The 13,281-nt window shown below is 36.1% G+C and overlaps 1 protein-coding gene across 1 annotated transcript in view; it reads right to left on the bottom strand.

Annotated features, from left to right (window-relative positions):
- LOC136751836 (cilia- and flagella-associated protein 47-like) overlaps nucleotides 1-13,281 on the bottom strand; it is a 149,050-nt gene that overhangs the window by 21,450 nt on the left and 114,319 nt on the right. The window contains exons 25-27 of the mRNA XM_066707595.1: nucleotides 9,671-9,769; nucleotides 3,264-3,423; nucleotides 2,240-2,337 (exon numbers count right to left, since the gene is read on the bottom strand). Of these exons, the coding sequence (XP_066563692.1) occupies nucleotides 2,240-2,337; nucleotides 3,264-3,423; nucleotides 9,671-9,769 (357 nt within the window). The remainder of the gene's footprint in view (nucleotides 1-2,239; nucleotides 2,338-3,263; nucleotides 3,424-9,670; nucleotides 9,770-13,281) is intronic.

Below are 13,281 nucleotides of genomic sequence, written 5' to 3'. Positions count from 1 at the left end.
ATATATATATATATATATATATATATATATATATAATGTATTTATTTAAACAATCATTATAAGCAAGGCTTACATATCAATGTTTCTGCTTACTCTTTCAGAGTTGTGGAATTTGAATTAGAAATCTATGATCATAATTGTAGCAATTAAAACCCATTTGATATAAATTAGGATTTTTAGGATTACACACAGAATGATCAAACACCTTAAAGCAAACATCTTCAAAAGATGTAGACAATTATCATAATTAGTTCACAAGTTTAAATTTACTATCTGAAACATTTTGACATTTATTTCATTATATATTAAGACTTAACAATCTTGAAATGCATTAACTGTTTTATTCCAACAAAATGTATTTAAAATCTATTTGAGTAGGACACCAAACAATCTAAATTTCAGTTTAATTTGTGGAAAACATTATGTTTCTAACTTGCTGAATAGCTACAGTGCTCTAAACTGATGCATTGTGCAGAGTACATGAGACAGGAACACAGTAATGCAGCATCAAATGCTTACAGTGAGGGAAAAAAGTATTTGATCCCCTGCTGATTTTGTACGTTTGCCCACTGACAGAGAAATGATCAGTCTATAATTTTAATGGTAGGTGTATTTTAACAGTGAGAGACAGAATAACAGCAAAAAAATCCAGAAAAACACATTTCAAAAAAGTTATACATTGATTTGCATGTTAATGAGGGAAATAAGTATTTGATCCCCTATCAATCAGCAAGATTTCTGGCTCCCAGGTGTCTTTTATACAGGTAACGAGCTGAGACTTTCTTAAAGGGAGTGCTCCTAATCTCAGCTCGTTACCTGTATAAAAGACACCTGTCCACAGAATCAATCAATCAATCAGATTCCAAACTCTTCACCATGGCCAAGACCAAAGAGCTGTCCAAGGTTGTCAGGGACAAGATTGTAGACCTACACAAGGCTGGAATGGGCTACAAGACCATCGCCAAGCAGCTTGGTGAGAAGGTGACAACAGTTGGTGCGATTATTCGCAAATGGAAGAAACGCAAAATAACTGTCAGTCTCCCTCGGTCTGGGGCTCCATGCAAGATCTCGCCTCGTGGAGTTTCAATGATCATGAGAACGGTGAGGAATCAGCCCAGAACTACATGGGAGGATCTTGTTAATGATCTCAAGGCAGCTGGGACCATAGTCACCAAGAAAACAATTGGTTACACACTACGCCGTGAAGGACTGAAATCCTGCAGCGCCCGCAAGGTCCCCCTGCTCAAGAAAGCACATGTACAGGCCCGTCTGAAGTTTGCAATGAACATCTGAATGATTCAGAGGAGAACTGGGTGAAAGTGTTGTGGTCAGATGAGATCAAAATCGAGCTCATTGGCATCATCTCAACTCGCCGTGTTTGGAGGAGGAGGAATGACCCCAAGAACACCATCCCCACCGTCAAACATGGAGGTGGAAACATTATGCTTTGGGGGTGTTTTTCTGCTAAGGGGACAGGACAACTGCACCGCATCAAAGGGACAATGGACGGGGCCATGTACCATCATATCTTGGGTGAGAACCTCCTTCCCTCAGCCAGGGCATTGAAAATGGGTCGTGGATGGGTATTCCAGCATGACAATGACCCAAAACACAAAGCCAAGGCAACAAAGGAGTGGCTCAAGAAGAAGCACATTAAGGTCCTGGAGTGGCCTAGCCAGTCTCCAGACCTTAATCCCATAGAAAATCTGTGGAGGGAGCTGAAGGTTCGAGTTGCCAAACGTCAGCCTCGAAACCTTAATGACTTGGAGAGGATCTGCAAAGAGGAGTGGGACAAAATCCCTCCTGAGATGTGTGCAAACCTGGTGGCCAACTACAAGAAACGTCTGACCTCTGTGATTGCCAACAAGGGTTTTGCCACCAAGTCGAAGGGGTCAAATACTTATTTCCCTCATTAACATGCAAATCAATTTATAACTTTTTTGAAATGCATTTTTCTGGAGTTTTTTGTTGTTATTCTGTCTCTCACTGTTAAAATACACCTACCATTAAAATTATAGACTGATCATTTCTTTGTCAGTGGGCAAACGTACAAAATCAGCAGAGGATCAAATACTTTTTTCCCCCACTGTAAATATATATTTTTTAGTGCTTCAGTCAGTTCTGCAGCATTTTACTGTACAGTAATTTAGAACTTACTGTGCAGAATATAAAACAGAAAAACAACTCTCTGTGGGATAAGTATTTGGACAACTGTGGTGAGGAGCGGCTGATACCTTACCTGGTGTTGTCTTTGAGGGGACAGCCTCTGGAATGCCATGAATGGGATACACCCAGTGAATTCTCTGAATACTTCCGTCTTCAGCAACTGCACAGACACTAGGATATGAATCCACATATTTAAGATATGCTTTACATAATTATCTCATAGACGCAAATAGCAACTGATATATCATGAATTACGTGCATAAAGCTCTTTTAGTTTACATTACATACAGTAAAGCATTGCAAGTTTTGATGTACAGCAGACTACTATTACAAGACAAAGTTGGGCAGATGTACAAAAGCATGACTCCTGTGCTAAGAGTCAAAAGATTCTCAAACGAGGCTGAAGTGTGTGAAGATGTGTCAAACAAGCACAAGCACAATAAAACCTGTGTGAGGTTTTAAGAAATGTTTTCCGGGGGTATTGTGCATTTGTGGATCACCCCTTCACGAATGTTAGGCACTCCTGTAAGAATTCGCAAAATAAAATAGTTTGTTGGCCGTGTTATTGCTGCTTGTTTGAGTTGTGTGAACATAACACTTGTGAATTACTGGCAATACCACTTGATTGCTTGCCTTTATCTTTATTAAAATGTGACACCACTTTGATGAGACAATTCCTTATGTTGGTGAGATTAAGTATAAAGAAGCACGTTTGTTCATTGTGTGGAAGCTTTTCACAGCATGACCTCTGGATATCTGTAGGGTACCACAGCAAGAATCCTCTGAAGTTGGCAGCTTTTTGATGATTTGACTGTCATGTAATATTAGGATATTATTTTTTAATTTCACAAAAAGGGCACATCTTCCCCAAGTTAAGGTAGTTACATTCCTTAGTTATTCTAAGATCAAACATTTATTTTTTCTTTCTTTCTTCAACTGGAACATTGCAGACCTTCATTGCAGTATCATCCTCAAATGAACATTATATTCTAACTGTTTTAAGTCAATAGTCACCCATTCTATGAGCTGAAATTTTCAAATAATGTTATTTCCTTAAATTCTAAAGTAACCCAGGAATAACTTCCTCTTACAATTACCTTCTTAGATCAGTAGCAATGTGATCTTCCAAGTCAACATTCCAGCTTCCACCATCACGCTTTACCATGAAAACTACCACCCAAGCCTTATATAACTTCATGGAATCTGGTGTAAACATCAGAGGAATGTCCAACTTTGCATTGGGGGTCAACAAGATACCTGAAGGCAGAAATAAACAAACACAAAAAAGTCAATTAAAATAAAAACCCACAATTCTGCAAACTGTTTAAAAGTATATACCCTGTTTTACTTGGAATTTACCTGTGAACACTTCTGCTCCAGTAACCACAAAACATTGATTTATTTTGTAGCTTTGATTTATTTGCACACTAAAGAACGATCCAAACCTTTCACCCATTATCATTTGTGCCAATGTCACTTTCCCACAAATTGCATCTAAACACTACAAAATTACACAACGAAATTACCCACAGATGCAAAAACTTTCACTTGATATTTTAAAATGTTATTGTTCACAGGTTCTTTACTGTGCTATAAAGTAGTTATTCTTGTGGGAAGAACTATGAGAACAATAAGCTCACAACCATTAAATGGAAAAAATAACAGGCTACATTAACGTGCTTTTGTGAGGGGAAAAAAAGAGAAAAGAAAATTATACCAACAAAAGAGATGCTTTTAACAGTATTACTATAGTAACATTAGAAAATTAAACAAACATTCCTTTTCAAAGATAAATCTGAATGCGTGACCTTGCCTAAAGGATTTCTGGGAAAACTGATGGCATTTATTAATTTATTTAGCTCCATTTCATTTTAAATGCACTGAGATCAGAATATACCAAAACACTATAACAATTCATCAGGTTAATCTGCTCCCCTGCATCTTACACTATCTGGAGCTGTGGCTGGAGAGAGAACGCTGTATAAAGAGCTCTGATGGCGAGTAATTGAATTTTTGATGTCTGTCAAATAGATGGTTTATTGCATTTGACAGATCTATTTTTATTTTCATTAGGAGCCCCACTGCCTGCTGAATGACACTGTGCTTATCTCCGGTAACAGTTGTTTTTTTTGTGTGTGTGTTTTTTTGGAAGGAGGAGGTATACCGCAAAGGGGCTTTAATTAAAAACATTGAAGGCAGTACTGTCGTATAGCGACATCCTCCAATCCCATTCATTAATCTCCTCAATTTCAATCAAGCACCCCACAGTTAGGGAAATCTGCACCATGAGAACTGACAGCAAAGTTGTTTAACTCTAAATGGAAAGGCTGACAAATTGTATCACTCTGCATTTTTCTCATACAGTGATGAAAACTCCCATATAATGTTCCGTACCGTTTTTGATTGGTTTAGTTTTCTCAGCAGATAAAGTACGGCACTTTAGTACATTTCCCATTCAATAAATAAATACCAACAGAGGTATTCAACATCTGTACTTGAAAAATTAAATCCTTATTCTCCGAGACGGTGGAAATAAATACATATTTAATAAAAGTAAATCTAAAATAAAAATGAATATGACTTGTACTGCACAAGGAAGCCTGCATGTTAGGTATTACCTAAGGCTAAGAACCTGGAAGGAGGCAGACACATAAGGGTTAAAACACTCGAGACTCAAAGACAAATAAGACTTGACTGTTCAGTACAGCAGATCTGTAATATTTATAGAACATTTAATCATTATTTAATGCAAACCATTAATATATGAGGAGTGCTGAGCATTTCTGGATTAGCTAAATAGAATGATATACTCCAACTTAAATATCTGAATGTAAACCAAACAATGAAAATATGCATGATGCATCAATTAAGATCAGTGCAGATGTCAAAATACACTCAAGACTACAAATACTAAATCTAAAACACAATTTACAACTGCAGCAGTGCACAACTTAATCTGACTGCAACAAAGATAGCCCAGCTCTTTTAGACTGGGGAATACAGCAGACTGTTAAACTGGAGCTCACCCAGGTTTCAACCTTCAGAGTCTCATTAGTGCAGGCAAAGCTATGTCTGATAGCATGGGCTTACTACTCTACTGGTATCAAAGGTCAGGATCACCCAGGGCATTACCCTTCTTCAGTAAAACAAGCACAAAAACATGAATTTGTGCAGATGGTTCTGTTCATTAGACAAGCTGGTCTGAGTATTTAATTTGTAACCCTTAGTCTGGCCTTTCAGATGCAGAATTAAAAAAAAAAAAAAAAAACATAACAGAAGACTAAAACAAATGGCTTCCAATAAAAAGTTAATTACATAGATATTGAATTCCACATTTTATGTATTTATTTTTTCTTTCTTTTGTTCAGTAGTAGGTTATTACATTAAATTATTCTCTTTTGTTTTAAGATGCCATGAGGGGGCTTTTTGGCCTTCAATAAATATTTGTCTTAAAGAATAAGACTAACTTTCATAGCATTTTAATTTAGATGCAAAATTCAGATTCAGTACATCAGTGCCTGAATTTAAAGATTCAGTAAATGTGAAATGCATTTTAAGAGTAATGCTTATTAAGCTGTGGACAGTTATTCTACAATTTAAATACATTAAGACTGAAATTTTGAATTTATGACCTGTAATAACATGAGAAGAATTTGAACACTGACAGTGTGATGTATTGAAATTAGTTGAGTAAATGTAGAAATGATTGAGAGATATTTCAGATCAAAAGCTTGTTAATAAAACATCTGAATTAACATGCTTTGAACATTCTAGCTGCCCCAATACGTTTGTAAATTTAAATGTTTCAAACATTCTGTGATGGTGTCATTGCATGACAGAAGAAAATAAAAAGTGATTTAAGGAACCGAAAAATACAAATGCAAATGCTAAAAAATTTTTACTAAGTTTTCACATTTAAAGAATTAACTTATGCAAAATTGAAATTTTGGATTCCAGGAATTATAAGCATGTAATTGTAAGTGCCTATAGGATATATTTAACTTTTTTATTTTGTTGTTATACAACCTGAAATCCTGATGCATTTAAATGTTATGTTTTAAAGAGGGATTCTTAAAGCACAACAATAGGATATGGAAATCCTTGTGCTTACAATCCCAGTGGCTATTCCTCTGAGAAGCTCACATATTTAACATAAATCTCTAAATAATCTCTAACCCTAACTAAATATATTGATTATGACCCCTGGATCGGTAAGGATAGACCTCTAAAAAGGAAATGCACTATATATATACCTGCTGTTGGGAATGCTACTAAAGAGACGGAAAGGACACATTTTAAATGTATATTCTACAGGGAATCATTAAACTGTATAACTGCCTACGACATATTACATTCCTTCTTTGCCAGTTTAATGCAAATCAAGATAGCAACTCAATTTTCTCCGACTCTTTTAATAGGAAGAAAAAATACAATCTCCATTCAACTGACCTGCTGGTATATTTTTTTAATGTATATGTTTATGTACTTCCACAGTACAGTGCAAATTAAATTATTTTCTAAAGTGGAAATTGCTTTCAAGTCTATTAAGAGCAGCTTATCAGAAAAAGAAGACTTATGGCAATACAAGGTAGACAGGGATATTTAAAGGCATTATCTCCACTCTTTCCTATTATTTTTAACAAGGGCTGAAAATGTAAATTGAGAAAGTGTATGGAAATAAATACATTTTTAGAATAATATGTATTAGAAAACCTATCGTTTGCCTTTTCGAAGCATTCACTTTCTTTGTAGCACTCATTGTTTTCACAAGGTACAGAACTTTAAGCAATTAACATTTATTTTTTAAAAGATATGTCTGAATGCTCCCCCTAATTACAACTGTGTTCTTCTAGATTATTTATTTATTTATAACAGTGTGATAAGTTTTGGATTTAAATGAATGTGCCTGTGCACCACAGAAAAACATCTAGGAGATGTGTTAATTGCTGATATACAATTCCACTGACAATAACTTGGCATATATATCAGACTGCAAAATCCCCCAGCTTTAATATCTGTTGTTTTAAACAATCATAAATGATTAGCAGTGTCCTTCGTAACCAAACCTAATTCCGTTGCAGCGGTACAAGCTTTAAAAATGTCATAATTTTTTTTTTTGTCTAGGGGAGGTTAAGTTTGGTTAAAACAAATTGCTCTTAAGAAGTTAAGAGATTATGACTCCAAACTATAATTAACTAATTATAATTATTACATGCTCTAAAGACCAAAAAACGAAACTTCGAAAACATACAGCCTGCGATTCCAGTTTATTTGCAGTAATTAGAATAAAATGTCCTAATGTGGTTCCTGCAGGCTAAATAGTAAATCAGTTGGCGAATGTTGATTAATAGTTTTACATTTTTAGCGCTGAAAGAACAATCCATGATCCACTAAGGCAACAGCTGAAACTGTGATTCACAGGAGTTTTCCAAGCCAGTGCCGTCTGTTCCAATTCGGATCAGTTAGTGCATTGTCTGCAGAAGACAGCTAGGCTGACAAGCAGAAAGACATAGTTGAAAGGGATAAGAGAGGCTTGTCAAGAAAAATTGGGAGGTAAGATCAAGGTACCGTGATAAAGAAATTCAGGGAATTTTGAAGTTGAAGTGTGAAGATCTGAAGTAGTGTCATCATATGGTCATGACATTTAGTCTGCAGGTAACAAAGTAACCAGAATTCTTTGTTCTCAGGTGTCATTCTTAATAGCCGACTTACACAGAAAGTGAAAGATTACTCAAATCCATGCTTGATCATCACTGTTTTTTGTTTTTTTTCCCCATCGAGAAAAGTTATTGGTAACCATCATTTCTCTTTCAAAAATATAAAAAGCATTGCAACAGTTAATGCATTAAATGTATGCAAATCCTGTAGACAGTCTTTCTATATATTACCTATGAATACACACTTAGAGTGTGTCCAAAACAGACATGAATCTGTATCATCAATCCCTTGAATGACACATACATTGTGTAAATTAATTTACTTTAGCTTCACCTCTTTTTGGAAAATACTGTAGCATTAAATTAATCTGATGCTGATATGATTACACTAATGTTTAATATTATATCCTTGTATTTGGGCATAAATTTGGTAGTTTCAGGAAGCTGAATCAACACTTTCTTTACACAAAACAATCTATTTATGCAACACATTTTCATATTATAAGGTTGCATACACTTTTGAATACTGTGGCATTCAACTAGATGTGGCCACAGAGTATAAAGAACCTAAACAGTAACAGTTCCTAAAATGATGAATGTATGTGTCTTTATGTGTTGTTATAGTGTTTAAGTAAAATGTATAGCACTCTTCCAGACCGATTCTGCATGTAATTTACAGTATACTATACAGTGGCAGTTCTAGACCCTTTCAACTGGGGGAGCATGTCTGGGGCCAGGTGTAATGTAAGGGGGGCCATCAATTTCTCTCAGGAGGTGGGGGGGCTGACGGTGTTTTGTCTGCGATATTCCCATGGTGGGGGGCTGATGGTGTTTTGTCTGCAATGTTAGCATGGCGGGGGGGGTATTGTGACGGTGTTTTGTCCACAGTGCTGGTTATGGGTGCCACGGGGGGGTCCAGCTTGCTGTCACGGGGGCCTCCCCTCAGAACTGCCACTGATACTATAAAATGTGAATTGCATTGTTTGACAAGGTATTGTGTTCTTGTTTTCAGGTTCATATTTGATATTGGTATTTTCACATATGTCATGCTCAGTTTGCAGATTTTTGTTGTTATTATTATAATTTAGAAATTTAGTGTAACACATACAGAACAAATAAACAAATAGATTTGTAACTAGATAATTTTTCACTGTACCTACAGATGTGAATGATTTTATTTTAGTTTGGACAAAACATGATAAGCAATAAAATCGATAAAACATAATAACAAACTTCTCTGTTCAAATTGTACTGGAATAAGTTAGAAAACCACACACTGTAACATACATTACTGTACATTAGCCTATTTATACAAACCAGTGTAGGCGACTGGGATGATTCAAGTTATGCAAATACTGGAAAGCACTACTATTAAGGTGACTGCTGCAGAGTGCAGCTTTGTCCCCTTTTTTGAATGTGGGATTGTTTACTTGCAAAAACAATCTCCATTGCACACTCATCTCCTCTGTTGTTGGAAAGGAGAAAAGAAGAACTCTGTCTTCACTGTTTTTCTTGTAGCCATGGACACAGAGACTTTATGTTGTGGACAGAAACTACAATTACTATTAAAAAGAGTAATACACTATCAATCGGGTTGACTTGAAAATCATGACGCGAGTTGCCGCAGGGAAGACAAATCTGGTGTTTTCTGGATTTTCCACTATCCAGGGAGCTATGAGAGAACACATTCTGAAATCCTAAAAGAGCATACTTGGCTTTTGACATCCACCATTATTTGGTAGTTTTACATTTTGAAGTTGCTTATATGATAGAATTGATCTGGAAGAGTATGGCTGAATCTTGCTCCTACAGGACTTTCTGGCAAGAGTTAGTTATTGATCACTGACCTTGTGTTTGTTTGAGTGTGAACCGGAAGGCCGACTCTTCAGTGACACTGGGATGTCTTGGCACAAAATGGCTCAACTGGCATATGGTCTGTTCCTGATCTGTTAAAGAAATAATTATCTATTAATAATTTAATGCCATTGTCAAAGGGAAATAAACATAACAGAAAAAGGCACTCAGATCCAAAAGCCTAATGGCTAATTAGAAAATGAATATTCTTTCAAAAGCAAACTTTTATTCACCTTGATTCTTTCAGCTAGTTTCTAGCTTAATAATGGAATCTAATCTATGATAAAGCTTTTATATAGTAAACATTTTTTAAATAATGGCAACAAATTATACACTTAGCAGTAGCATCTCCAGCCCTGGTAGATGAAGGTCTATCCTATCATTAGGGGATGTGGCCAGGCCTCTCCACACTGGCCATGCGGCTGTGTGTACATGTCTGAGCAGACAGGAGTTTGATTCTAATATGTCTCCCATGCTGAGCTTCTCCACAAAGTGCTTTTGTCAACATGTTAATTGCAGCCCAAACTTTACACTCCATTACAAATCAAGTGCTGAGATGCACAGTGTGTCTGCTTGGCTATGTCTACAGGTAGGCCTTCATCTATATAGACAGAAGCTCATTCCCCACTGCACCCAATGTTTGTCAAAAAAGTTTTACAATTTCCTCAAAGAAAATACAGATTTATGTCCCTTTTGCTCTTAGATAACTGATACATATTTTCATGTACTTAAATTCTTCTTTCCTTCCTCCCTCAAAATGAATGAGCAGGCATCATTCAACTAAAAAGCACATCCACCTTCAGAGTTTGGGTTCTGTGCTCATAACGCAGTGTATTGGTACTTTTATATGATCGAGAAATAATGAAAAAGCTTAACAAAAAAAGAGAAATCGCAGATAACAGAGCTCAAAAAGTGTTTGGTTTTTTGTAGCCTATTCCTGAAAATCAGAAACAAGTTTAATCAAATAGCTATATTACAAAAACAGAAAAGCAATGCTGGAAAAATAAATTAGTTTTTCTCAAGGAAGGTATAACAGTGTGACCAGCCAATATATAGTGACAAACTTATCTTTTGTCCCCACAGATTCATCAAATCATATAGCTTGATCAACTGGATAGTACATATTTCTCACACACAATACTTTAACTTTAGTTTTAATATTTGCATTTATATATGTCATATTGTTCAGCATGTCAACATTTAGCTGTGTTGACAGATTTGTCATTGTCCCTCCAGTGTCAACATCCCCACTGTTATGTTATCATATACATACACAAACACACACAAGCACTCACATATACATAATCATCAATGTACACATTCATGTTTTTGTGTGGATAACTGACTTTGCCAGGGTTTTTTAAAACTGTACACTGTGCCCTCCAAAGGGGGTTGGCGGCAAAGTTTAAATGAGGGGGAACAAAGACCATAATCAACAAAACAAGTTAAAGGCATATTGCACTCAAATGACAATGCTGTGCCTCCATATCTCCACAACTGGTGGCAATAATAGAATGACTTACTAACAAACGAGCATGACCTTGGACTCAGACACTCTCTACTCTCGGTACTTACGCTACAACAGGACAGTAAATAGTTGAGTAGAATGGAGCTTTTTGGTTTGTTTGTTTGTTTGTTTGTTTGTTTCAATATAAAGTGGGAATTCAAATCAAGATTAAGGATTAAGTCAAGTCAGTCATGACAATAACAGAAAAAACCAACCTTCTTACTTGACTTGGGCTTTATATTTATCTGTTTTGATGAGCATCCACAAGTGCAATATTTTGCAGGAGTTCTTGGTAATAAAGCATGAAATTGAATAAACAAAATACCTGATACCTGATAATAGAAACCTTACCCTGAAAGCTTCAACTGGAAGGGAAAATGAAGATAACCCTGTATTTGATGAAGACCAAGTACATAAATTGCCGGACTGTAGAAACTGATCTGAGGGTGAAGCTTTCTGTAATGCCTTTTCAAAATAATATTATGGCTTATATTTTAGGGTATTTCTTTTCTTCTGAGCTTATTTAGTGTTATCATAAGCAAGTGCTGCACAAACAACACTGTTGTATTCATCAGAACCAAAAAGATAGCCGTTAAAAGCACTAAGGAGTAAGAAGTAAGTGCAACATGATGTAGGACCTTCAGAGAATAAGAAAGGTAATCTTCATCTTGTGTGGCAGTTAGACAGCTGGACTCCAAACAATAGCATTCAGGAAGCCTTTTGGGAGCTAAGCTTGGTCTATTAGTCTATCAGCAAGTGTCTGTTTTCTATTTCCTCATTCCTATTCCATGATAAACATTATAGGTTGATAGCTATGAATGTCACATTTTCATTGGCTTTAAACGTGCCCTTAATTCTTTATGGATCCTGGATACCAGACCAATTAACACAGATAAATACCCTTTGTTTGATTTGCAAACAGACTTCAGAGTATTATGTGACATTTTCTGTCCCACCATGCTCAACAGGGAATCACAAATAGCACGCACTGTAGAATAGGCAAACATTAAGAACATTTTTTTTTAAATTACAATGAACATGTTCACAACACTCGTCAGACCTCCATATATAGTGTTCAATTCTGGGACAAGACGCCTGACCTCAATCCCAAAGAATACCTCTGTGAGGAACTGGAGCATCAAATCAGAGAGATAATTCAGTGAACAATTCCTCCTACTGCACTAAAAACTGCACTGTAAGAGGAACGACAGTATTCATCCAGTTCTCTGTCAAAAGAACTGCAGCAGTCATTACCACCAAGGGTGAGCCTCTCTACTACTATATAAAATCAATTAATTAGAAATGTAATTCACTTTATTTTCCCATGGCAATAAATATTCAGTGTTAGAAAAGTACATCATTAAGATCAGGACAAAATTGGCATAGGAGCATTTTTTATCTGAATTATTAATCTGTAACATCCTTTTTGAATAAAATAATAGAAAAAAAGCATGCAGTCTAAGTATCCAAAGTGACTAAGCTCTCTTGGTCTTCTGTTTTGCTTGAAGTGCACAGAATGTCAGTCGTGGGCAGATCTTTTTGTTGACAGTGTTCTTTAGTATTGATTAGAAGAGCTCAGCAGTACAGGGGCAACACTACAATTATGGATTCTTCATTGGACAACGGCATGCATCAGCCTTTCTAAAACAGCTTTTAACACCTATTGTCTCACACTGGAAATGTTCCCTTAATAAAATAATCCTAATGTTCCACAATCTCCCCTAAATATATTTATGCAAAGTGTAGAACTGAATAATGAACGGTAGGGTACCATGAAATGAAGGTAAATACGGTGACAACATAATTTACAATATAAGTAACAAAATGATTGGATCGATGCAGAGACAGTGTGTGTGTGTGTGTGTGTGTGTGTGTGTGTGTGTGTGTGTGTGTGTGTGTGTGTGTGAGGGGGGGGGGGGAGAGAGAAAGAGAGCGAGTTGGACAAACAGGTAGACAGATGGACAGCAAAACAAACAGTATGTTAATATGACTAAAAAGCATAATTTTGTATTATATTTAAACCAAAACAACCTCTGTAATGCTGCCTGGGGAAATGCTAAACATTCCATTCTGATTTCTTTCAAGGATTTCTCTCCA

This window comes from Amia ocellicauda, chromosome 6 (genome assembly GCF_036373705.1).
Source record: "Amia ocellicauda isolate fAmiCal2 chromosome 6, fAmiCal2.hap1, whole genome shotgun sequence".
In the NCBI taxonomy this organism is placed as follows: domain Eukaryota; kingdom Metazoa; phylum Chordata; class Actinopteri; order Amiiformes; family Amiidae; genus Amia; species Amia ocellicauda.
Note: the sequence above shows the minus strand (reverse complement) of the source record. Positions and strands in the feature narration are given on the sequence as shown.